This window comes from Syngnathus leptorhynchus, chromosome 9 (assembly GCF_054491065.1).
Source record: "Syngnathus leptorhynchus isolate UIUO chromosome 9, UIUO_Slep, whole genome shotgun sequence".
NCBI classification, from domain to species: Eukaryota; Metazoa; Chordata; class Actinopteri; order Syngnathiformes; family Syngnathidae; genus Syngnathus; species Syngnathus leptorhynchus.
The window spans coordinates 9,731,859-9,756,780 of NC_141203.1; the positions used below are offsets into that span (position 1 = coordinate 9,731,859).

At 39.4% G+C, this 24,922-nt stretch overlaps 1 protein-coding gene across 1 annotated transcript in view; it reads right to left on the bottom strand.

Moving 5' to 3' along the window:
- Positions 1-24,922, bottom strand: part of epha6 (eph receptor A6) — a 92,306-nt gene that overhangs the window by 31,221 nt on the left and 36,163 nt on the right. Inside the window, exons 4-5 of the mRNA XM_085919750.1 lie at positions 20,450-21,113; positions 1,703-1,858 (exon numbers count right to left, since the gene is read on the bottom strand). Coding sequence (XP_085775876.1) covers positions 1,703-1,858; positions 20,450-21,113 — 820 coding nt within the window. The remainder of the gene's footprint in view (positions 1-1,702; positions 1,859-20,449; positions 21,114-24,922) is intronic.

Here is a 24,922-nt window from a genome sequence, read left to right on the forward strand (position 1 = left end):
AGTCAGCCGTCAACAGGCTGGAGTTAAAAGGCCTACGAGATTTCAAAATTCCTTTTCTGCCAAGCTCACTGTCTGCCAAGACAATGCAATGCAATGCTTCCCTGTCCCTCGGCAACCCTCCATCCTGCTCTACCTTTGCTGGAAATCTCAGCAGACAGCAATGCTCCTCCTCCGCTTCTGTCAGCGTATGTCCATTCTTTCCCCTCGCTTTATCTGGCCCGGCCTTTATCGGCCATCATCGCACCTCCTCTTTTCTCTCCGTCGAGCAGAATCCACCCACCTTGCCCTCCTGTGGATCAACCCCACTGCCATCAATCAGCCTCTATTCTCCTCTAGAGGGAGATTGGGATCAGTATCCTCCTCCTTTTCTTCCTTCAATGTCTACTCCGCCCATGTTTCCTCCACCTTTATCTCTTCTCTTGTGAGATCCTTGCTTTCTCCCTTCCTTTATTCAGCATTTCTTTCTAATGTGTTCATCGGCCCTATTTCTAAGAAGAAGAATAACGGCAAAGAACTGTAAACCGTCACCCCCGATGACACGAGAGGTCTTCTGGCTGATCCATCTTTAATGTGGACTACTAATACAGACAATTCACTTTTGGACAATCACATAATTCTTCCCTTATCCAGCATGCACAATAGACTATAGCCTGGAGGTGGGATTTATTTTAGAGTTGCAATATTAATATATAAGCCATGAATTTCAGCTCATTTCCTTTCCAAGCATCGCACCTTGCAGATTAAACTCCCAGAAATATTTCTTCACAATGCACAGTACAAATAGCACGCTCCCCATCCATACAAAGATTACAGTGATGCTCCGTAAATCTAAATGACAGCTAAATGGCGTTTTAATTAAAGGGGAAGAAGTCAAATTAAACTTTAATTTAATGCAAATATTACTTTGTAATTACTGTCCGTGAATAAGCGGTAAAGATGAAGTAGATGATCCACGAGCTATTTATTTGATTATCTATTGTACACTTTGACTCTGAACAGATACATATTAAATACCACGAGGATCCTCCAGAGTCAGGTATTAACAAGTTTTGGCATTACACGTCAATCACAGGAATATTGCACACACAGGCAGTATGTGTTGGGAAAGCTACTTGGGAAATGTGGTGAGCTAAGCTTTTGCGCAAACACTGAAATGTCCTGTATGTCTGTTTGGTGAGATCTTATAGTAAGTAGTAATATTGCCTCCAGCTGTTCTTCAGTCTATTCTGTATTCTTCTACATCAGGAGTGTCAAACTCATTTTTGTCACGGGCCGCATTGTAGTCATAGTTTCCCTCAGAGGGCCATTATGACTGTCAACGTCTGCTATATACATATACAAAAACAGTTTCAAAAGATGAATGGTAATAAAATATTGCTAGCAATATCTCTAAAAAAGAGAAGTGAAGACAATTTGTAATTTTAATAATGACACAAAATTTGTCTTCACGGGCCACATAAAATGATGTGGCGGGCTATATTTGGCCCCGGGCCTTGAGTTTGACACCAGTGTTCTACATACTCAATGCGTTTGAGGATTAGAAATGAGCTTGTGTGAACACGACCACGCATTCACTAAATTAACTTCCCAACTTAAAATCTATTTGGTTTTGGAAACGGTGACAAAATGACAACACTTACGGTACTGACGAATGTAGTTCAACTACTACTTTGCAAGTATTAGGATGTTACGGCATACTTACGCGTGCAAGCCATAGTTGGGGGATCTTTACCAGCCCTGAAGTACCCCACTTCACATCGGCAGACTGCTGCACCTTCTCCATAGCTGAAACTATTAAGTGGGCACTTTGAACACTTGATGTTTCCAGCAAAAGCCTTGTAGAAGCCTGGTTGGCATGCTGATTGGGACAAAAACAAACAAAAAAATACAAGGTAGTCAGTGAAATCGGACAAAAATTCAAAACAACTTTCTCAATGCAACAAGCTGGCAAATCCCAACTTGAGATGAGCGTTCAATTAAGTTATTTTCAACATTGGCTTTCGAAGGGGAGTTAATTACTGTAACAAAAACGCACACACATGATTGTACCACAATGATTAGTGTCATGGCGTACGGCATGCCAAGGTTGCTGACATCATTAACCTCTTACACCGCTGCGTACTTGAGTCACAATCTGTCTGTCAAGCCCGACCTCCTCCATCCTTTTGACTCTGTCAGCCTAATGGGACACCTCGTGTCGACCTTTTCTTTTAAACCCTTGTAACAACATTCTGCCTCAATTTGTCTGGTCAGAGTCAGACTCTACTCCAGGGCCACAATGGTGCTACGCTAGGGCAGACCATGCATCAAGTAAGAACTCACACAAACATGCTTCCATGAATACGTACACCCACAGACCATGCTGCAATTGCACACAAAACTAAGATTGCTAAACGAGAAATGCATACATTGAAAATGAAGAATAAGAACCCCCCCCCCCCCCACACAAAAAATAGGCTCCAAGGATGATAAAATAATTGCAGCACAGTAACAATGGTACAATGCTCGACTGGGGTCTATCAATGACCGGGGGGGGGGTCAACGGTTCAAATCCCAGCTCTGACTCTCGGCTGTCAAAGTGTCCTTGGGGAAAACATTGAGCCTTAAATTGCTGCCAGGTTGTCATTGTCAATGACAACCTGCTCTCAAGAGCCTTACCTGGTTGAATGAAAAATAAATAAATAACAACACTAAGAGACAGGCCCTGTATTTAACTGTGTGAAAGGAGACTTACTATCACATACAAAAACTTAGTCTGTGCCATCAATATTGAGAGACAACAAACTAAAAATTCCTCATGATTTTTGTTTTATGAAATATTACTTTTCATTCCTCTCAAGACTTCAATATAACTTTTGTTTGCTCATGGCAAATCATAATGCTTTAAGAATAATGTTTTTGTTTTATCACTTGTGTATTGTCATAAAATCTGAAATTCTAATTACCGTAGTCACTCTTGACACGTCTCGGTGGCCATAAAAACAAATTTGAGAGTAAAGGCACCCCTCAGTTGTTTTTTTGTTTTTTTTCAGCGCCCGCAGCAGGGTTGGAGCAGCACGGCGCAAAGGTAGGTTGGAGCTAATTTTCTCCCTACTGTTTTAAAATGTATAACATTGCCATTTCTTGCTGTTGTCATTCAGAAATCACTCCGTCGCTCTCTCAAATTGCATGCGCCAAGATCGTCTCCTGCCTGAATTGAAAATTTGTCATCCCCAAATAAATAAATAAATAAATAATCAAACGTCAAACACTTTTCAATATGAATGCACCAGCCACACAGGTCCAAACCTAGATTATTTTATCTGTGTGGGAGCAGATCGGACCGTCAGGTTACAAAACGAGGCTCTTGACAGATGAATGAAATAACAGAATTTTAGAGGGCAGCTTCACACATCTCGTAAGTGGGCACAGTCGAGCTGGGTTCAGGAAAATGGTTTTCTGACTCACTGGACTTTGGGGCCATAGTCAACCGTTGGCCCTCGGCTCAAGGTTAATGGGATCTGGAAGTCATCCAGAACATCCTCACAGCGCTAAGTTGTGAACTGTAAGAGTTGAGAGTTGTTCCATTTGGTGTCGGGTAGAAACACAAGAGCATGAGTGAGGCCATCACTCAAAGACCTATTTGGAAATTGTACCCAAATTAGTGGCAAATATTTGACATGGAAGAAATTGTTTAAACCCATAGAAGCATTTATACATTTGGAATCCAGGACAGCTTATGTATTTACCACCCAGTTCAGTGAAAAAAACAAACCTCATTATTCTTTTTTTGACATGCACGTAGGTGGTATTGATTTTCTTGGCAGAAACAAGAACAAGCATTCTTCCCACGTTGTGAAACTGATGATTTTATTGTTTCTAGAAAGTCAAGGAACATTTTTATACATTTGAACAAAATCATTTCCAACCAAGTCCTTTGTGATACCTGGTAAATTGCATGCATAATATGCAGCTTTGCCGTTAGCATGAGCAGTCTTTGCAGCCGATGGGTGGTGAATTCTTCTCCCGGGTGGTCGGCAAAGGAGAACAATTCCAAGAGGAGCACAATTCTGCAGCATTTACTTGCAGAACCACATCAACAAATGTTGCAGAATAGTTCAGCTCTTGAAATCAAAAGCAGTGTGGTGACGAGGCGATGCAAATGATAGATGGGCAGCACCGGAAGCTGATAAAATTCAACTCAAATTACACAAAACTCTTATGAAATGTCATTTTTATTCGTCCATTTTGACTTCAGGCAATAATTAGGCACACCAGATACAGTACACCGTATCTTGCAAATGGGCTATTCTGATTTTGCAAAACACGATTCTATTTAAACAAGAGCAAATCCCTTTTAATTATCTCTGAGCTAGAGCAAAATGATTTTTGGTTGAATCTGTTTTGGTCTGCTTCCAGGGGCTTTTGCGGTATCAAGCCTATAAACCCACAAGATGATGAAATATCTCTCATATTCTAAAGAATCTCTTGAGGAGTGGCACTCCAACCAACCCTTTAATAGTTTTTCATGCAATCAGGACCGATGCCCTCATCACTCCAATGACTGGGCCTCCCTGCTACTCCCCCCCTCCCCATCTTCATTAACCGATGAGAGTGCAAGCTCTGATTTGCACTTGAGGATTACTTTCTCTCCCGACACATCTCGACTGAGGTGTTGGGAATGGTGTTATTCAATTTGTGGAAAAAAAAAAAGTTGGCCAACTTCAACTCTGTATGAATATTAATGTCGTTTGTTAGCTGTAATAATAGAGCTTAAAAAGCGACATCCAGAATTGTCTTTTCATCCCACATAACATGATCATGTGACTGAAAAACTATTTTGTGCATCACATAAGATATTTGTGCTTGTTTTTGGTCGCTACCTTCATACCTCACCGTTTTCCCCGGCTCGTTCATTCAAGTGTCTATCATGACTTACTCTGCAAAGTGCCTGGTGATCACAAGGCAAGTAAATGAGTATTGAACCAGTGTCTTGGTTTGTTGGGATGGATGAGGACGGGTAAAGGACACAAACAGCAGCCACAAGCCGAAAGCACAATCTGGTCGATATTCAATTGGACAGTGACACAATTTGGGATAATTTTGGATCTTTGGACACCCACAATGGATTTGAAAGTAAAACAAAAGGAGGTAATTAAAATATAGTTCATCAAATTGGTTCAGAAAGTGTATTCTACCGCTCAAAAATTAGGATTATTGTAATCATAGTTTCCCTCGGATTGTCAACATTTTCTATATACGATGTCGGCTACAACACAAACTGATGAATAACAAGTTTTAAAAAGACAAATGGTAATACAATTGCAAGCAATATCTCTTTTTTTTACCAATTTGTAATTTTAGTAATGATACAAAGTCTATGAAAAATTTGTCTTTGCGGGCCACATAACATGACGTGGCGGGCTCTATCTGGCCCCCGGGCCTTGAGTTTGAGACTTTTGGTCAAAATTATCATGTTTAAAAGACAAACAAACAAAAATAAAAAAATGAATTATTTGTGGTACAGCATGTCAACTGCATTAACATTAATCAACAACTGATTATAGCGTTAATAAATGAAGCAATATAATAACAACAATATCAATATAAGATACCTGTTGTCATAGTTAAACATTTTAATTAAAAAATAATAGAAACATAATGCAGCACTCATTACATTAAAGTTTGCTGATTTACCATCTGGCATGCTGGTTTGGTTTCACACTTGCTTTTAGTGCGAAAACAATTGCGTCATAAACCATAAGACACACTGTCTGTCTGTATCCAACAGCGCAATAGTCACACGGCTCATTCACACTATTGGCCACATTAACACAGCCTCTTCCTGAGAACTTGTACTCCACTGTTAATAATTTCAACAACCGTTTGACAAACTGGAAGGCGTTGTGAATTTACAACTTTGATTCGGTTTAAAATGCACCACTGTTTCATCTGGCCATAGTTATGTAATCTTGATTCATACTGCTAATTTTCACCGGTTTAATAAGGCTACAATCTTGTTGTATGGTGGTTTGTTGAATTTAATCGCGCTAGGCTAAGGTATAATGGTTGCGGGCTCATTATTGGAAAGGTAAGCGAGGCAATAAGCTATTTTAATTCTGCTTATTTAAAAAAAGAAACAGTGTTCACAAGGATAATCACAGCTAATTATCTCTGCCATTGACTTCCCTGAGAGCGTAAGCGACTCTATAAAAAAAATCAAGTATTGTCACATATAGAGCTCCAGCCACCAGAATATAACAGTTTAATGCATGTTCAGCTTTCAATCTCACTAAATAAATTCATCACTTAATACTACAAAGTGAGATATTACAAATAAATAATTAATACAGCCAATTTTAGTATTTTTTTAATGCATTAAAGAAAAAACCTTTGCTAAATCAACACACCCACAAGCACATTCGCAAACGTGTGCCCATCTGCAGAAGAGTCAACGCTGCCTGACGATCGCTTTGGGATGGATCATAAGAGGGAGTTTTTACAACACTGTCTGGGAGTTTGAAAGCCCTGACCTGTGGCTCAAATGTATGACTAAAACCCAAAATGAAAAATGCTATAAATCTACTGCTAATTGTTGGAGGTGGATGACACAACCAATGCGCCATTATGATCAAGGGAATCCCAGAATAAGAATCAAAGAGAAACAAATTCACACAAATCTCTGCTCCTGGTCCTGTCCTGAAGATGTGAATAATATTTTATGAAAAAAAAAACCCTTGAATATAATCCCGTAAATATATTTTATGTAACTGAGCCGATTTGTCTTATGGGATTATAAAAATAGAGCTTGTCAACTATACAATGGCCTCAACTCGGTTGGAATATTTGCAATCAGAAAAAATATTTGGACAGTGAAACAATTAACTTTGACGCCATTTTTTTCATGATTCAAAATTTAAAAATACATAACACATGCAACCATTAGGTGCCCGCCCTCGAAAAAAACTCTACCAGCTGCCATTGAAAACGGCATCACTTTAACTATTACAACACGTGTGTGCAAAATAACATCATAGAAGCATAACAACAGTCGAATCTAATAATTGTGCTGGGAAACACCTCCAATTCCCCATCACGTCACTGCAGCAAAATCCAGAAGCACCATAGTGTTATTGGACCCAGATGCTGAACCAAACCAAATGAAATATCATCCAGACCTGAGCTCCCAATGTCATACGCTAACAATGACATTGACTACATCTCCTCATTTATCTTCGGACTTAGTGGATTCTATTAGAGGTAGGCCGACTCATTCGCTTGATCTAAATATAAAATTTAATGTGGCTCCTCTCTCATTTAATGTCACGTAAGTGTACACCTTTACACACAGATGAGTAGTCGGTATATTATTTTCCCCTCTGCTTCTTGTCTGATCTATAGAGTTTAATAGTGTTTAATAAGGCTGACATTACATTGGTATAATCCTACTCTGTCATGCACCGACACACAACCAATTCCATTTCCATCGGCTCAGCTGTTTTCTCCGCGCTCTAAAAGCTTATTTCAATGAACAAAATGAAGCTTCAAATATCAATTATGAATGACTTGATGGATGCTTCGTTTCCTTGAATCTTTCGGGAGTTGTTCAATGTGCTTTTTTTTAGTTTTATTTTTTATTACAAAGCAATAGAAAGACTACACAGAGGAAAACAATCAGGTGGTGGCTGTTGAATTGGGTTCGAAATATATCTTTTGTGACACCAGACCTGGAACTTTCATTTTTTGGTCTGGCATTTGCTGTTTAGAGCTACTTTAACCCGAGAGAGGGCACTGTAATGTGTCAAATGAAAAAATAACAGGGTCATGAAAACAATCCTCAAACATTCTTTGTTGCTGTGGAGGTACAAAAGCAAGCACACTGTGCTGTGTTCCTGTCTGTATGTGGAGTAAAAACAAACAATGGAAGAGGGAAGAATGTGTGGCCAGGTTAAGACCTTTTTTTTTTCCTTATACAATATTGTAAGTCAAAGTTTTTTTATGCTTATGCAAATCTTGCCAGAGGGAGGCTTCTGAAGTTAGTTTTTGCTGCAGTTTAACTTCCTGCACTTATTAGAGGATTTATTATGTTTAGGCTGACATTATGCTTTAATTATTAAATAATTAATGACCACCTTCACACTGTTATTTTCTGCAAAACTCATACCTTACCAAAAGAACGTGTGATTATTAATGCAATTCAGAGATTAACAGTTTATGTGTGGAGAGAACACTTTGGTTTAGGACACCTTTTGAGTGTGGCTTTATCCTGGAGTGTCCGTTGCTGACTGCAAGGGGGACTAATTTACGATGATGTCATCCCTCTCAACGCCCTGAACTCCTTCTACTAGGAGGTACTTTATTGCAAGGTGTTGCTTATTTTAGACGGACCTTTATGGTAGATATTATTAAAAATGGGAAACACTGCCTGGTGCCAAATCCAAACTTGTGGGATTGCGGAGAAAACTGGAGTATCAAGAGAAAACCAACACAAGCACAGGGAGAACATGCAATAAATATGAGCCGAGTCAGCTAACCACTTTGAAAATTGACATTTAACCGTAATTGCACTTTACCGGCTGACAGTGGCCCAACAGTCGTTCATGTAAACATATCATCGTTGGAAAATCTGCTGCAGTCGTCTGCTCCGCTATTGCTTGATTGTTTGTTATGATTTGCGGATTTTCACGTGAACCTGTTGACCGCCGCACTTTTCTCATATCAAGTAAGGTGTGTCGAAATCAATGTAATATTGTGCTTTTGTGGGTTACTCTCGACAAGCAGCTGTAGCTTTTACAAATCACACTGTTGTCTCCGATTTGTGTAATTAGTTTAGTGTTATTGCGTTCACGTGGAACGGAGGGTGTAAAACGTGTTATTGCTTTTTAACTGAACACGGTGGGGAGACAAATGTGTGCAACAAGATCAATAAATCATATCTGAATACATCAGCGTTCCTCCAACTGGAAAATGAACTAGTGGCTGGTCCTCTGTTCATAATTGAGATTAAGATTGTAATAATATGTGCAGAGTCATTTCCATTGTATAACATGTAATGAAGTGTTGTAGTTAATGCATAATTGTATGGATTAAATAAAGTGCTAAGTCACTTGGTAGGCAAATGTAAGTACTTGTATTTGTGATATTGTGCATGCCTAAAAAGACACCGCCTCAGCTTTCACCCCCCCTCCCAATTCCAACTGTCTTCTTTTCTAATTGTTCATTCATCAGTCCTCATCGTCCAGGATAGTTGATCCACTCGAAAAGCCTCCTGCAGTTCTTTAATCACATTGACCACCAGCATTCAAATTAAAGCCGTCACCGCCACTGCTGGATACAAATGGTCAGGGGAATGTGTCTTTTAAGCACGTCGGCATCAGATAACACACCGGGCCCTACTTGTGTAATTATTTTGACAACATTAGCACCCGTACGTGAAATTTTTCCAAAACTAGAAGGCTTTTCTTTTATAAGCAACCATAACTTCACACTGGAGGGCGGGAGGTTTTATTTGAGTTGAGCGCATTTGTCATATTGTGGCTATGATGTTGTTCAAAGCCTGCATAATACAATCCCGGGATTCCCGAGGGGCTAGCGCTCGCACAGACACTACATCAACAAAAATATATTGAAATCAGTTTAACTTGTTCAATGTGCTACTCTCAAATAATTTCACCGAGCCAAAAGCTCCCTCAAGCCAGTCTGTCTCTCTTTTATATCAACGAGAAAAAAAGCATATATATTCTGATCTCGAACAAGAGCTCTTCTGTATATCACAGCATCATTAACGATGTTGCTCCGCCTCTAAATAAAATGCAAATAAAGCCCAGTAAAGGGATTTAATTAAGTACATATCTTTGTGTTTCCCTTGCAATTAAACCCCAGCGGAGTCTTCCAGCAGTTCAAACATATTTAAAAAATGCCTGATGTGAGTGGATGATGTTAAAAGCCGTTAGCCTATCCACATGCACATGCATTTAAATGCAGTGCAGCAGAAAGCTCATGTGCTCTTTCAAGTTTTTTTTTCTCAAGTGTTTTTGGGTATTGCGCTTAAATCAAGGAGAATATGTGAATACTTAACTGCTAAATTGGATGAAAGACATTTAATGAAATTTATTCTTAAATGTAATGCGTATACCTGCAAATATGGAATTATATTATGGAAGAGTTAAATCTGTAGCGAATGCTGAAATAAAAATAAATCTCAGTAAAGTTAGAGTAAAATGTCTAATGCCACAGCCTGTAAGTAGGATTAAGTTGCCAATAAAATAAAATAAAAAAATTTGTCATAACTGCCTCCACATCATTTGGTAAAGCTTTGGCAATCTGGCACTGAAATTATGTACTGAAAAGCTGTTAGCAGGTTCTAAAAACTGTACAGTAAATTACAGCTAAAGAGTTAGGTCATAAACCTTTAACATTCTTGTGTTCACAGTTCCTCAAAGTTCTGTGAAGAAGAAAAAAAAATAAAGTTGAAGCAGTTTAATATTCCGCCACTGGTGCGGAAGCAATCCATTTGAGCCTCTCCTTTGGAGAGATTGCTGGAGAGGTGTGTTGGAAGCCCACATAATGCCTGTGATTATAACAGGAAATGATCTGACTCTATAGGCAACCTTGAGCATCTGTCACAAAGTCTGTATTTATTTTCAACGAAAGCCATTTGCAAAAAGCAATCCCAATAGGAGCTGTGCTATCAAGTCTCATTTTCACTGACGCAATTAGTGAGCTAGCTGCAATAATGTGTGGTGAAAAGAAGAAATATCAGCTTAATATGATAAATACAAAAAAAGATATGTTTCCTTCTTATTGTAATCTATGGATACTACTGAGCAACCTTTTCCAAATATTGCACCCCCCTTCAAGACATCTTGACAGAGCTGTCAAATTATTCCACCTCTGCAACTGAGAAAAACAATATAAAGAGTAAAAAGAATCACTTTAGCAGTTAATTGCATGGCCAGATGGATCTAACAGATTCATTCTCTCGAGCATCCAGTGACACTGACAGCACTATCAGACAGACCCATCGGAACACTGTGTGCGTTTTTGTGTGCGTGCGCGCACTTGTGTTGGCTGTTGAATCTTCAACTTGGCATATTCTGAATACTCAGACATCAATACAATTGCTTAGAAATGAGATAAGAGACGGTTTCATTTTTGCAATGCACAATCCAGTTACCACCGGTTTCGTTCGAGTTGAGATTGTGTTGAAGTTAGACGCAACTATATAATGGCACTAAAACACTGATGGGGTGAGCGAAAATGTCAAGGGGTCAAGCTCGCTGTTACCACATGGGCCTATTTCAAAATCAGCATCAATGTTTGAGTTGGTGAAGTTTTAATTTTTTAATTGTTTTAAGATCATTTTTACAACAAAAAAATTGTCCCCAAATTTAACTTGACAATATTAGCTTTTTTTTCTGAGTATAGTGTCACAATGGATACATTTTAACAAATGTGTTATTTTTAAATACGTGTTTGGCACTGTCAGACTTTTTACTGTGTATAAAAAAAAATAAAAAATCCATCCAGCCATACAACCTGGCATAATATGCGAGGTGTGGATGATTATTTTTTAACAGGGTTTTTTTTTTTTGGAGCATAAAATATTCCTTTGGAATCCACATAGTAAATAAATAACTGCACCAGTAAAGCTGAGGCTGTGAATGTTCAGCCTGTTGTCAAGCACATTAAAAAGCACAGCAGTAGCACATTTTTTTCCAGAGTGCCATTTTTGTTAACACTGGCTGACTGAAAGGAGGTAAAAGAAAAACTGCGATAGACCCACAGTGGCCAGTTAAGTGGTCTTTCCAGTGAGTCTGCAACTGCATGTGCGACCGTGTGTATCAGAGACATCAAACGGGCAGCGGTCGGGGTACAGAGATTTTAGTCTGCCACCCTGGGGTCTTCTGGTGGCCTGCAGCTCACATAATGTTAATCGCTGCCCATGATCCTGTCCTGCTACTGTTAACACTCTCAAGGAAGGAGCGTTGTGACTAGTGTGTTTGAAGCTATGCAGTCATGCACAACTCTCTCTGGGGCTGTATAAATTTGCAGTCGACAGACTACACGTGGCATGTTAAATGTCATGACTGTTTTGCATGGGCTAAAAAAGTGATTTAAGTGGGGAAGGCAGAGAAGGAGCAATACTAAATGATATATAATTTTACCTCTGTGACAGATGCATAAACGCATCGCCACAAATTCGCATTCAACACACACAGTCAGTCACATAATGACAAATATATGAGTTTTCTTTTGGTCTGAGTGACTATTGGCTGTTACGCTGTCAAAAAAGGAGCCACTCAAGCATTATATCTTGGAATGAAACATTTCAGATTATTTGACTAAGGGTGGCATTACAAAGAGTAATGACCACCCATTCAGGTTCATCGCGTCAGCTGATTTGTGACAAAGCACCGCTGCCACAAACTGTAAAAACCTTACAATGTTTAATAATAGCAACGGTATAGGGAATTCATATAAATTATTCTGTGTTAGCAACTTAAATGTACTGTACATACAACCGCTATAAATATATTTACTCTCCAATGTTTCTATTACTATGCTGCTCTTGCTGAACGGCTGAACACAATCTGAATACATAAGTTGTTTACACTAGTGAGATTAGGTCTATCTGTATCTCACTGTTATCCAACTGCCTTGTAAAGAAACGCACACGGTATAAATATTACAGTTTGTGTGCCAATGTTCAAGCCTTACAGAAAGATGGAATTCATTTTTTTTTTTTACTGTGTTCACGTCTCTAGATGGATGCTTGTTGGATCTAAAAGTGGAACGTCAACTCTCAAACGGCTTGAAGATCAAAACATGGACTTCAACTAATATATGTTGTAAACACATTAAACTGTCACAAATGTGTGACATTGGCATAGCAGGTGAGGAGTCAGCACACCTCACCAAAATTCATTTAAGGCAGCAGCGCCTTTGCCTTTGCCATTTTTTTCTGAAAACAGGACAGCGGTAAGCAGATTTCAATTTTTAAGCAGTAAACGGACATCAAGGACATTACTTAATAACTATTGTGCAGTATCCATTCATAAGTAGATGCAGTCGCTCTACATTTTCCAGTTTGTCTTTTAACCTCCCATCCTTTCTTCCATCTGACACCAACACTGTTACTTGATTAAGGAAGCTGCCAAGATTAATTCATACAGATATCATCACGTCAATTTGTGTCATTGTTGTGTTTCTACTTGTGGGGGTTCAACCAAAGTTCAGGCCTCAATCCAATCCGAGGGGAACGGATTGCCACCGCAGTCTTCTCTAAACCTGACCCACTTTTTTGCTATCGCTGTTTGCCGCTTTCAATAGCTGGATTAAGTCCATCCACAGTGCGCGTGTATGTGTGTCCCTGTGTGTGCGCGAGTGTGCGCCCCGCAATTCTACCAGTGTGACTAACAAGCTTGGCCGTTTCATTCCGACAGACTGAGACACCTACAGCTAGTTAAAGCCTTTTGTGCCCTAGGGTCATTTGCCCCATCCCTTCACTGCTTGCTGTTCAAATACGGACAGATCGGGTGAGGAAGAGTCCGGATAAGTCTACATATACGTAGGCCAAAATCCCATTTTTATACACAAAGCTCTTAACAAATTGAATGCATTTAAATAGACTTATTAATAAATGAAAACACGAGGGGAAACTATGTTGTACATTGTTTTGTGACCTTAACTAACCAACATATCAACAAAAAATAAATTACATTTGCAATTTCAATTTATTGTTTATTTTGTCAAGAGACAAAATACATTGCTCAGCTTTGAGGCAGATAGTAAACCTATATTACAGATGATATTTAGAAATGCCACATTTCTGTCCATGGTTTTGCCTACTTTTTTGAGTCCAGCTACATTAAGTGTCCTCGGTTAGAGAAAACTCAAAATTTTAAAAATCAAGATCTAATAAAATCCAGGTGATGACACTGTTTGTCTAAATCATCTCTGAAACTGTTGATATGTGCATTTTTTTTTTCAAATTGTTCCCCAGTGTAACAGTGACATTTTCTGTGCAAGTGACTTTTTTATTTATTGGCTGTAAAAACAAATAGTAAATTTTGGCTTTTGCGAGAAAGTACTTTGTCATTATCGTGGTAACGTTGTGTGTTTATTAAAGTTAAATGTCATCTTTTACAATTTTATAGCTGCTCTAGTAAAAGTAACTAAAATTAAATGCAGCAGTCACGTGACATATCACAAGTCAGAAACAGTCGTCTCATAACATATAAATGTCAGTAACATGTGAAAGACAAAAATAATTATTTTTATTAGTAACTTCCTCAATACCGCTGTGCATGCATGACAGATTTTGCGGGAGCAGCAAAAAAATAAAAAGCAGCCTTTGGCTACTGTAGTCTTGTGCTGTTTCATCCAAAATGGAGTCCTGAAATAGCACTATATGGTCCACTTTGTGGAGGCGGAAAAAAAATAAATAAATCACTTCATTTTGTCACTGCACTCACCTTTCCAATGTCGAGGTTTTGTTTTGCGGCAAAACTAGAGTGGCATTACTCCAAAGCCACCCGGCATGTTGCAGCATGTAAATATTTAATACAAGAGGACTGGCCAAATAAAAAAAACAAAAATAGATTCAATATGTGCTTGTGCCAGTGAAGTGTGAGATGCTGGATGAAAAAGTGATGACCGAAATAAATCGTACGCAGTACAAATGATTAAGATGAAACAGACAATTCAATAGAATGTTAATAGTTACAGCAAGTTATAATGATTGAAATCATAATAATAAACATAATAAAATAATTATGCTATGCTTTTCAATTGAAATATTATAAAGAACCATGTACAAGATTCTATACTTTCAATTCATGTGCAATTAAATATTAAAGTCTGACAATTTCTGAAATTTTTTTTTGAAAATAATAAGAGGGAGTAACCGAGTGGGGCCGTGTAATCAATGAAACTGTGTCCTTAAAGGTCATAACGCCATTTGGTCGCAATGATAGCACCTTCCGAGACGCCGCTGCTAACCTCCGACTAATGAGGGCTGACCATAAATCATTCATCTCGACATGGCCGAGCAAACATCCTCAACAACGTGTCAATTATTGGACACGAGTAAGTCTAGGCTATATCTGCCGGCTAAGCAAACTACCACAGAGACAAATCCCAGTCATCAATGATGCTGACCCCTAAATAACCCCTGTTTTTCTCCGCTTCCTTTTTAATCAGTGTAGCAGCTGTCTCAGCTCCCAAAGTGGGCTTTCATTTATGACAAGTCTTCTCCTCATTTCAGGCCTATGATATTCTATCTGGGCCACGAGGAGCTACACATATACTTTAATGACTAATTCAGTCCTTTGGCTGATGTTCTAAAATAGAACACACACACATACAAGCGCATGCGGCAGAGAAGATGGAAATCAGTTGCAGCATCTGACAGGACTATCCTTGAGGAGAGAAAAAAAAAAAAAGGCAAACATCAGAAGGTGTCACATGCTTTTGTTTCGAGAGTGAGAGAGTACGCCATGTCGAGACAGGCAGAAGCTGTATAAATGTATGTATGCAGGGTGCTGCTACGCTGGGGAATATTTTCCCACTGTCTTTGATCACTTTTCAGCTTTGAAGTAACTCTCAGTGAAGGCAGAAATAAGCCAAGCAGAAGTCATGGAAAGTTCACGCCACAACTAGGGCTCGTAAAAAAAGAAAAAAAAATCATCGATTTGCATAATTTATTCTTTAAACAATTAAAATGCAAAAAGATGAAGCGATCTCGAGGTGCCCAACAAACCCGCCTCCCTGCTTGACAAGCCCAATTAAATGCTCGTCACATTTGTTCTCAATTACAGCTTGAAGAGCGACAACACGAGAGAGCCTAATGCTTATCAAGTGACTGATTTAAAGATAGACGTGGATGCTCGTGCACCACAAAGCAAAAATTATGGAACTTTTTAAAGTCTCACCAGCCGTGTTATCCGGTCCGCAATGTTCTCGATCGGTCTCGATGGAAAATTTTGACGTTTTATAATCTGTAGTTTTGAGTGACATTGTCATTAGTAATTAATTATAGTAAGTAATTGTAAGGAATTATAAATAATTATACATAATTATTATTAGTGAAAAATTTAAACACATTATGTATATTATTCTATCAAATTGTAAATCTCAGAAGTAATCACTTTGTATGGTAATATTCATTTTGATTTCACAGCCCTAATTAAAAATTTTGCCTCAAAATACTATACAATTTTTACTTGACCTCTGTTTGAACCTGATGCTTATTAGTACAAATTCCACATTCATCTTTTTCTTTTGCCTGTGGCACAAGCCGACATCACAGAAACGCCGCCAATTTGCATTCAAAAGAAACTGGATTGACGGTCGTTGCATCATATAGAATAAAAGAGTTGAAGGTATATAGTCGCACTTGAGAAACATTTCAATGAAAACTTTTGTAAGACACTGCTGGATTTTATTCGCGTCCCTCGTAGCAAACTCGAACGCTGCTTACAACAATAAATGTTATTTATGTGGCATGATGGCCGCTAGCTAATTTGCATATGCTTTTAAAGCGGAACAAAGGCAGAATACAGGACAGCTGCCCAGGAGAAGATATTTATTGTGCTGGTGCTTGTTTTTGTACGTTGTTGACAAATTACGCAATACCAGAAACGCCAGTTTAATGCTTAGTTTTCGCGAGTACATCAAGTTGAAAAACCATTTGACGCAATTTATGCATTTGAACACTGGGTGTGCTGTTTTTTTTATTGCTGCATTTGGATTCAAAGCCTTTATGATGCAAACTTTGCACTCCTTTTCATTGAGCCAAATGTTAGGTAAAAAGACATTTTTCCACCGTCCCTCTCCCCAAAAAAAAAAAAAAAAAAAAAGCATCTGGCTGGGATTTTAATTCAGCTGGTATTTTATGACCTCATTTGGCATGCATTCCTCTATTGCATAGTGACTCACGTTTCACTTTAGTCCCCATCTACTTGCATGATCCATGTACGGACTTTATAGCATCAATCCATCATCTGTATGCAGTAATGACCTGCAGCAAATAGGATTACTTCACTCAGACGCAGGTTTAAATTCATCGGAACACAAACATTGCATTTACCTACTGGCAAATCCCATATCATATTATATATATATTTTTACATATGTTTGAGGTTTGATTTTGATCTGAGGATACCATATGCAATATGCATTACATTTTTCCTCCTTAGTATGATCCTAATCTGAACAGTCACATGGGAGGAAAATAATATGGAATAAATATGAAGTTGATTTGGGTGTCTCAAACCATGTAGTGCAAAGAAGGAAAAAAAATACAGTATATTTTTTGAATTGTGATTTTTGAGACCAAATATCTTGAATATCTTTTCATGGGAAGCAGAATCTTTTTTTCAATAAAAGCATATAATTAGTTGTTTTAAGATTGGTGCCTTATTAAATGTCTTGCCATTCTCCTCATCTGAATACTTAGCCAACAGCGCGTAACACGTGGATCTCTCCAACTACACTTTGGCTCACGACGCTTTTGTCCAACATGAACATCCAGAGCGGCTTAACGATGTTGGCTTTTAACGGCGCTACTGTCTCTCATCTTCGGCAGATACGCTCCCAGCTATTTACACGGGCCATTACTGAAGCCGCATCACAGTACCCGGCCGGGTTGCAACGCCGAGCTGAATGACAGGTCGGGGGAACTACTGTACACACAATAAAAAGAGCTCTCAATTACATTCTTTGTCATCGCCGCAGAAGCGAATGCTAATGCAGTCACTGCAGAGACAACAAACAAAAAGCCGTGCATTCAAATTCTTTCATACTGTATGATTTGCATTCACGAAAGCAGAAGAGTAATTTCTAAAGCTCCATCAAATGACTGGTAATTTACAAATGTGCCCATGTGTGATGACAAATATTCTCATTTAATAATGTTTGGAATGGAATGAATGGACAGACAGAGAACATTGTGAGCGGGAATGAAAGCGTCGGGATCAAGCAAATAAATGCAAAACTGAGTGTATTTCATGAAGAGGGTGGCTTGTCTGCTACCTGATGATACACAATCATCATTTCCTCTCTCTTCCTCGCTGCTAATTAAGTCTGAAGGGCCACGCTTGTTAAATTGAAGATGTTGCTTTGGAAAATGTCAGCGTGAGTGTCCCTGCAGTGTGACCTGTGAGTAAACATCTCCTCTGCCCCCTCCCACTCTTTGTTTTCCAGAATGCTTATGACAGTTTTTAAAGGTTTATGTTGATGAATTTTGAACTGGGTTTTTTTTCTGTTCAATTTGATGAAGGTTGATGGGCCTTTGCATCACTCTTTACTTGAATGTGTCTCTGTGTGTGTGAAGCACTCATTTGCACACAGACTGGTACTGTATATTATGATATACTAATGTTATCCTATGCTCTATGAAGCTAATCCATCAGACTACTGTACAATGTTTTCCCAATGTCGTAATGCCTGCATTAAAAATGTCATTAAAACGACAAAGCTAGTGGTGGCCTAAGACTTATGCGCTGCACTCAAAGAGAATGATTGAATGAGTCGATCAATATTGACATTACACCGGATAATTTTTTTTCCTCCACAGCATTGAAAACATGCTGTGAGGTAATAATTGCATCATGGTAAATAAAAAATCTGTAACCTTGATTACAGCAGTCGAGATTAGCTGATAATGTGTAAGCAACACTTATCTATCGTTTAGTTCAATAGTATCGTTTGAATTGACGAGCTTGTAATTTCGCCTTTTAACGATTGACATTAAAAGAACGAGGTAGCGTAGTTTGCAACATAGCTTTCAAATATAGACATTGGTCTTCTGACTCTCGTCCTGTCAGCCCTTCTTAAAAATGCAGCAATGAGCGTGGCGTTCCATTCAGTTGCTGAGCTCGTGGAAAAATGCCATCAGTTAACTGAGCTTCCCAAATGCGTCGCTCATTGACTGACAGGAGATGGATAGAAGGCATAGAACAGGGCACAGCAATTGAAGTATCTGCTTCGTATATCTATTCGTGTTGCCATGACTCATAATGTCAATATTTATTCCTGCAGATATGCATTTTAAAAATAAGTAGGTTATTTGATTATTTAACAGAATATTGTGTTCCTATAAAACGTCGAGAGTGATAAAAAGCAGATGGTGGAGATATACCACATTACATTATCGTCTGTAGAATCAACAACACGCTTGAAAACACAAATCAAACAAGCGCCATCTGCTTTACCCTCAATAGAGTGCTCGGACTTAGCATTTTCTGACATGCGGCTATTGTATACATGTGCAAATTTTCCACATCTAGTCCCGCTTTTAACCCTCATCTGTATGTGTTGATTGCAATGATGCTTTATGAAAATCTAATCCAGTGCCTCGTGATTAATCCTGTAGAAGCACATCTGGTTAAATGCATTTCACAAATGAGCACAGAACATATTCCTATAGTGGCACTGGCTTGTAATTTGTTTTACATTTGGGCCAACAAATTGGATGGTCCATGATGGCATACAATGTAAACAATGGGCTATGCAATACAAAAGCTGGGGTATGAACAAATGAGTTCATTCGATATGATCCAAAAACAAATCAGGTTATTTATTTGACCGTGATCCAGATCTGGACAAAGGTTTACGTCCTGAATACAATTCTAGTTATTTGTAATGATGTGCAACTACACCGCATCAAATGTGAGGTCATGAAAATAAAATTCTGGCATCTTTAACGAAAAACTCTCCATAGACCTTGATGAATGAGTCTCTTTTGTGCCATTGCATTGTGCCAGGGATAATCCAAAAATCATATCAGACAGCTGGCGTTCAAATTGCTACCAAGTCAGTGTGAGTAATTTGAAACACAAAAGTAGCCCCAGCGGTAGCAGGTGGCATGCCTGATCACGCCCACACGCGGATGCCCATTCAACCCAAGAGAAAACAAATAAACTGCAAATCCACAGTCGCTTTGCAGACAATATTTAAAATCCAAGTATAGTTATTCCAAAAACAAACAGACAGAGAAAACTAGATAGAACGAGCGATAGATGCAGAAAAGATCTTCATTGCATACAACCCTGCACAGACCCAAAATGACTCTAGCGCTCATCTTAATCTCTAGAGGCTGAGCAGCAAGCAATAAGAAAAAAGGCAGAATTTTTTTTTTAAAAGAAGGCCATTATGAAGCTGCAGAAGCCGACGAGTGCTTTGACAAAAACACAAATCTAGAGGATTGTTTACCCTGTAGAGTATATTTAAAGAAACCCATCCAATCCAATGACCTTGATAGCTACTCTGGTTATATCGTTGAGCTACACCCTTCATCTAAATTGGCGATGCCTCAAAGATTGAATTGTCTGACCAGGTTATATTATACGGCATGAATTATCACATCCATTCATTTGTTTTCTACATCTTATCATCCTTAATTCATTTGAACACTGTATTGAGCAGCAATGCATGTTTTTTTTTATGACAAGAAGGTTCAACTCACCAATGCAGGTTCCATCGACCTCCTCATAGCTAACACTGCAGACACATCTTCCCAGGGGGACCAACCAGTCGCCATCAGCTCCGCAGAAGAGCTTGGGTGTGTCCCTTTCTTCCGCATGGTCAATACATGCCCCCCTCACCTCCACCAATGAGGATGAGTCCACACGAGGCACCGTGTCTGGAAACGAGGCCAGGTTTCTCAGGGTGAACGGGCATTTCTTGTAGTAGACTCTCACGGAGACCAAAGCAATGCAGGCCCCGATGTCTTGGAATGCCAGATAGAAGCCGCTCCTGGTCATGGGTCCCACCTCACGAACCTCAGTGTTGAGCTTCAGAATGCGGTCTCCGAGATCCATCTGGGTGAAGCTCTCGTCCGCGGCGATGGTGTCTATCTTGGTGTACTGAGCCGGTTTGAATTTTACCCCGGGTGCCTCGTCAGTCTCATGATAGAAGAGGTTGAAGGTCTCCTTGCACGTGCCAGACACCCAAGGGATGGAGTTGCAGTCACGTAAGGTGAAGCGAAGCTCCACATAGATTTTTTGGGCCGCTTGTCGAGAGATCCAATTGGATCGAAGCCAGTTGTTCTGGTTGGGCTCCATCACGTTGCACACTTGAAAGGTATGAATGGGACGGTTGTGCTCGTCCATCTCCGTGATGGCATCCCACTGTGGAGAAAATATGAGTTATGTAATTGAAAACAGATAGAGGGGCAATGTCACATTATACAACACAACAAGCAGCTGATCCTTTAGCTCACCTGTGCAATAATTCATAGATTTTCACTTGGTGACTTTTTTTTTTTTTTTTTTTTTTTTTTTTTCAAATAAAGGCAGGTCCTTGGCATAATAATAACAGCTATGCTAAGTGTGGAAATAAAAATGGTGTTCTCCAGCGGTTGCTGAAGGACAACTGAGCAAGCCAGTGAACCTCCACCCTCCCACTTCCGAACCAAAAAGCAATGTAGCAATGTCAGACAGGGCCCTTAGCGACTCTCCCTTAAAATAGTTTATTATAGCGCATCACGGCTGTGTCAGAGGGGGATTGAGGATATCATTGGCTATTTTATGAAACTCAAGTCATTCTTCTTATTAAACTGCAGTCTTGAATAAAAAAGTAATTTGTTTGAAAGTATGGTTTTCTGCCCTCTTTACGCTTTTTCATCTGGTGGCTACTTCACACAAATGTTCTCCTAAGAGGCCTTACCAAATAGGCATGTCCTTAAAAGCTTGAGACCATGGATCCTTACAAAAATACATTACCTTGGATTTTTAAGCACATTGCAAATTGTGGCTTATTATTAACATTGTTAATCGGCTTTGGTTAAAAAAAAAAAAAAGCAGTATCTAATCTAACCATAGTTGAATTATAGAAATAGAATTGCGGACGTTCGAGTCTGTCTCTGTTTACATTTTCTCTTTTCTAATCCATCACTTTCTCTTGTCTACATCATCCCTCCTTTCCCATAACTCATGTGTCGACCTGAAGCTTTCTTCACTCAGTCTATGTCTTTGCCATATACGTGTACCCACTGATGCGCATGTGTGTGCGTGTTACTGTCACTGCGATTGAGATATTTTTATTCACAGCTAGTCTCCCTCTGTGATGGATGAAAAACTTTCACCTTTAGAACGCATATCCATTGAAACGCCCACTCACACATACTGGTAGATATAAAGCAGATGGATGAACAAAGAGTGTGCACTCATTGGGGAACTTCATGTCAGCTCTGTGACTCAATTGGTAGCATTGGCACAGAGAGGCCCAAAGTAAAATTTTCATCACGGGGGTCCCAAGACCTTGTTGGCACACACATGTTGGAATAGGATTGATGACCTGATCTGGTTATATCCACCTCTCAATCACAAATACCCTGCAAATCAATAAAAACGTAACGATGCTATGAAACAAACATCCGTAATGGCATTAAAATGATTATCTCTGTCATTATAAATGTGATGATGATATGGCATTTAGGGATAGCGCTTATCAATTCATCACTTTCTCTTTAGAACACCCACACGTACACACAAGCGCCCACCCGCACACACAAGCAGCGTCCCGCTACCTATTACCAGTACACCCCTAAATCAATAATGGCAAGTGAACAGCGGCGAGCAAATGAAATCCAAAAGACCCTGCGCTCCTCTCATTCCAACATCCATCACGGTAAATGGCTAGCCAGCAGGGTGGAGCCACAGCAGCCATCAGTCATCGCCACGGTGATCTCAAGAGTGTTCTCGCAAACGTGACTCCTGGTTGGTCAAGGCCTCAGCCATCCTCCAAAGGGCACTGAAGATGGAGTTCGGCCCAGATGACCCTTTAAGAGCTGCTGAGATTGGACTTATATTTGAAGATGATATTTCTTCGGAGGGGTGTTTTTGGCACCTAGAGTATTCCACGTGAATACACTCAACGGAAATTATTTCCAAAGTATTATTTACAATTTTGTCAAATATTAGACCTTGCAGGAGACATGCAATAAATCCTCACATTTTATGTGACCCATTTTTCATTTGACACATTTTAGTGATAGGAATTCACTCTGCCTTGTGTTTATCTCAATGCAGTCAAGATTGTTGGTCTGATACCAACCCAACGTTTTCTCAGTTTCTATGTCAATAAATATAAAAGACAACAACAAAGTAGTTCAAAACAACAGCAACACAAACAACTCAGGTGAAAGTCTTGAAGCAAATAGCCAACAGTGCTCAGATATGAGACAAAAAGAAAAAACAAAGTACTGTAGATGTCTTAAGGGCTCCGACTTCTTTATCAATTTTTTGGGGCGCATCTCTTTGTCTGTCCTTTTATGTTTTGGCTCGTTCCTGCCAACGGCCTTCCAGTGTATGACTCTTGAGTAAAGACTTATTTGAACCGTGTCCGCGGGTGTCTCTTTGTCGAAGTCTCTGTTTCACGCGGAGACAACAGAGACAAGAAAAGAAAGCACAAGTCTGGCCACTGCGGAGTACGTCGCCAGCCGAGGGCAATGAGCAAGACCACCTATCAAGATGATATTGATTCCCACAAAGCAAAACTATACCGCTCAATATTAATTGGCCTTGTGTGTTACTATTATTGAATTCATTTCAATCTTCCAGGAAAGCTCACCACTGGTTAATTCTAATTCTTGTCACCGCTTTTGATCTCATTTGCCTAAACGGTGATGAGTCCTTCATCTCCACTCCAACTGAGTGACTCGTCATCCGTGGGTACAGAAGAGAGCTTTTTGCTCGGCCCACTGCCCGCCCACCACCAACTTTGACAAAATATGCGTGGGAAAACAGGAAGGAAGAGCTCGTTGTTTTACATATCTATTTTCGCCAGAGATGCAGAGGCAAGCGTGTCGATGCGTGCTCAGCATCCTCTGACTGATGCGAGATCAAAGACGTGGATGCACACAGTGGTGCAACACACACATATACACTTTCTGAACGGGTGCAGTTTAGATAAGACCAAGCCTCCTAGGTAGACGAAAGCATGCAGCACAAATACACACAGTCAGACAGACAGAACATTAATTAAAAGTTGAATTATCCTTTTTTTATATTCCAAACAAAAAGGGATCCATGTATCTTATTAAAAGGTTCCTTGGGGCTTTTTGTGAATGTTAATGGCATTGGCATTTAAAAAAGAAAAAGAAGAAAATAAGAAAAACTGATATGAGACTACTTGCCAGAGCGAGTCTACCCTGCAGCAGACCTTTAAAAAGCGTTTATGTACAGTAGATCTTCAAATCAGCACTTGGAAGTCTCAAATGTAGTCAAACTCTGGAGTCAATGATAAAGACAACTTGGACTTCCTAAAGTGTTGAAAAGGTCACTGCTTTCTCATTCTCTCTTGTTTCCTCTAAAACCTTAATCATTTTAATTTAATTGGACACAAAATTATATGAAGCGTTCTGCTGATTGCGCAACACACTTTCTAAAATAATACAATAATATGACCTTCAGAGGAAAAATGAACATCCTAGCCCAAATCCACTGTCACCATTATGGCATTCAAATCATTTCTATTTTACCTTTTGGCTCAACATTCTATCGTTAGACACGTAGCGGAGTGTGTATCCTTGCTTAAGGGTCAGCTCATTACGGACGGTATCTTTCAATGTGCACCTGACTACGGCATTTCTCTGAAAGGACAACACAAACAAATCCATAGCGTACTGCCTTTGTGTTTTCACCATCCGACACTCACCGCTGAGAAGAGGCTGTCAGACAGAAGGCGAGCGATGAAATGAAAACAAAAGAAAAAAAAATCTGGTTGTGACAGACAAACAGGACATAGTCAAAGATAAACAGGCACCGAGAAAAAAATCAAAGACTGCAAGACTGTTCGTGTGTGCAAAAACCCAAGTGTTGCATGCAGGGAATGATTACACAAGAAAGACCAAACACCTTTAGAGGTTGATATAATTGTAAAAAGGCTGTGAAGCTCTAAGAAGGGACAACTTGAAGTAACAATTGCCCACTTGGAA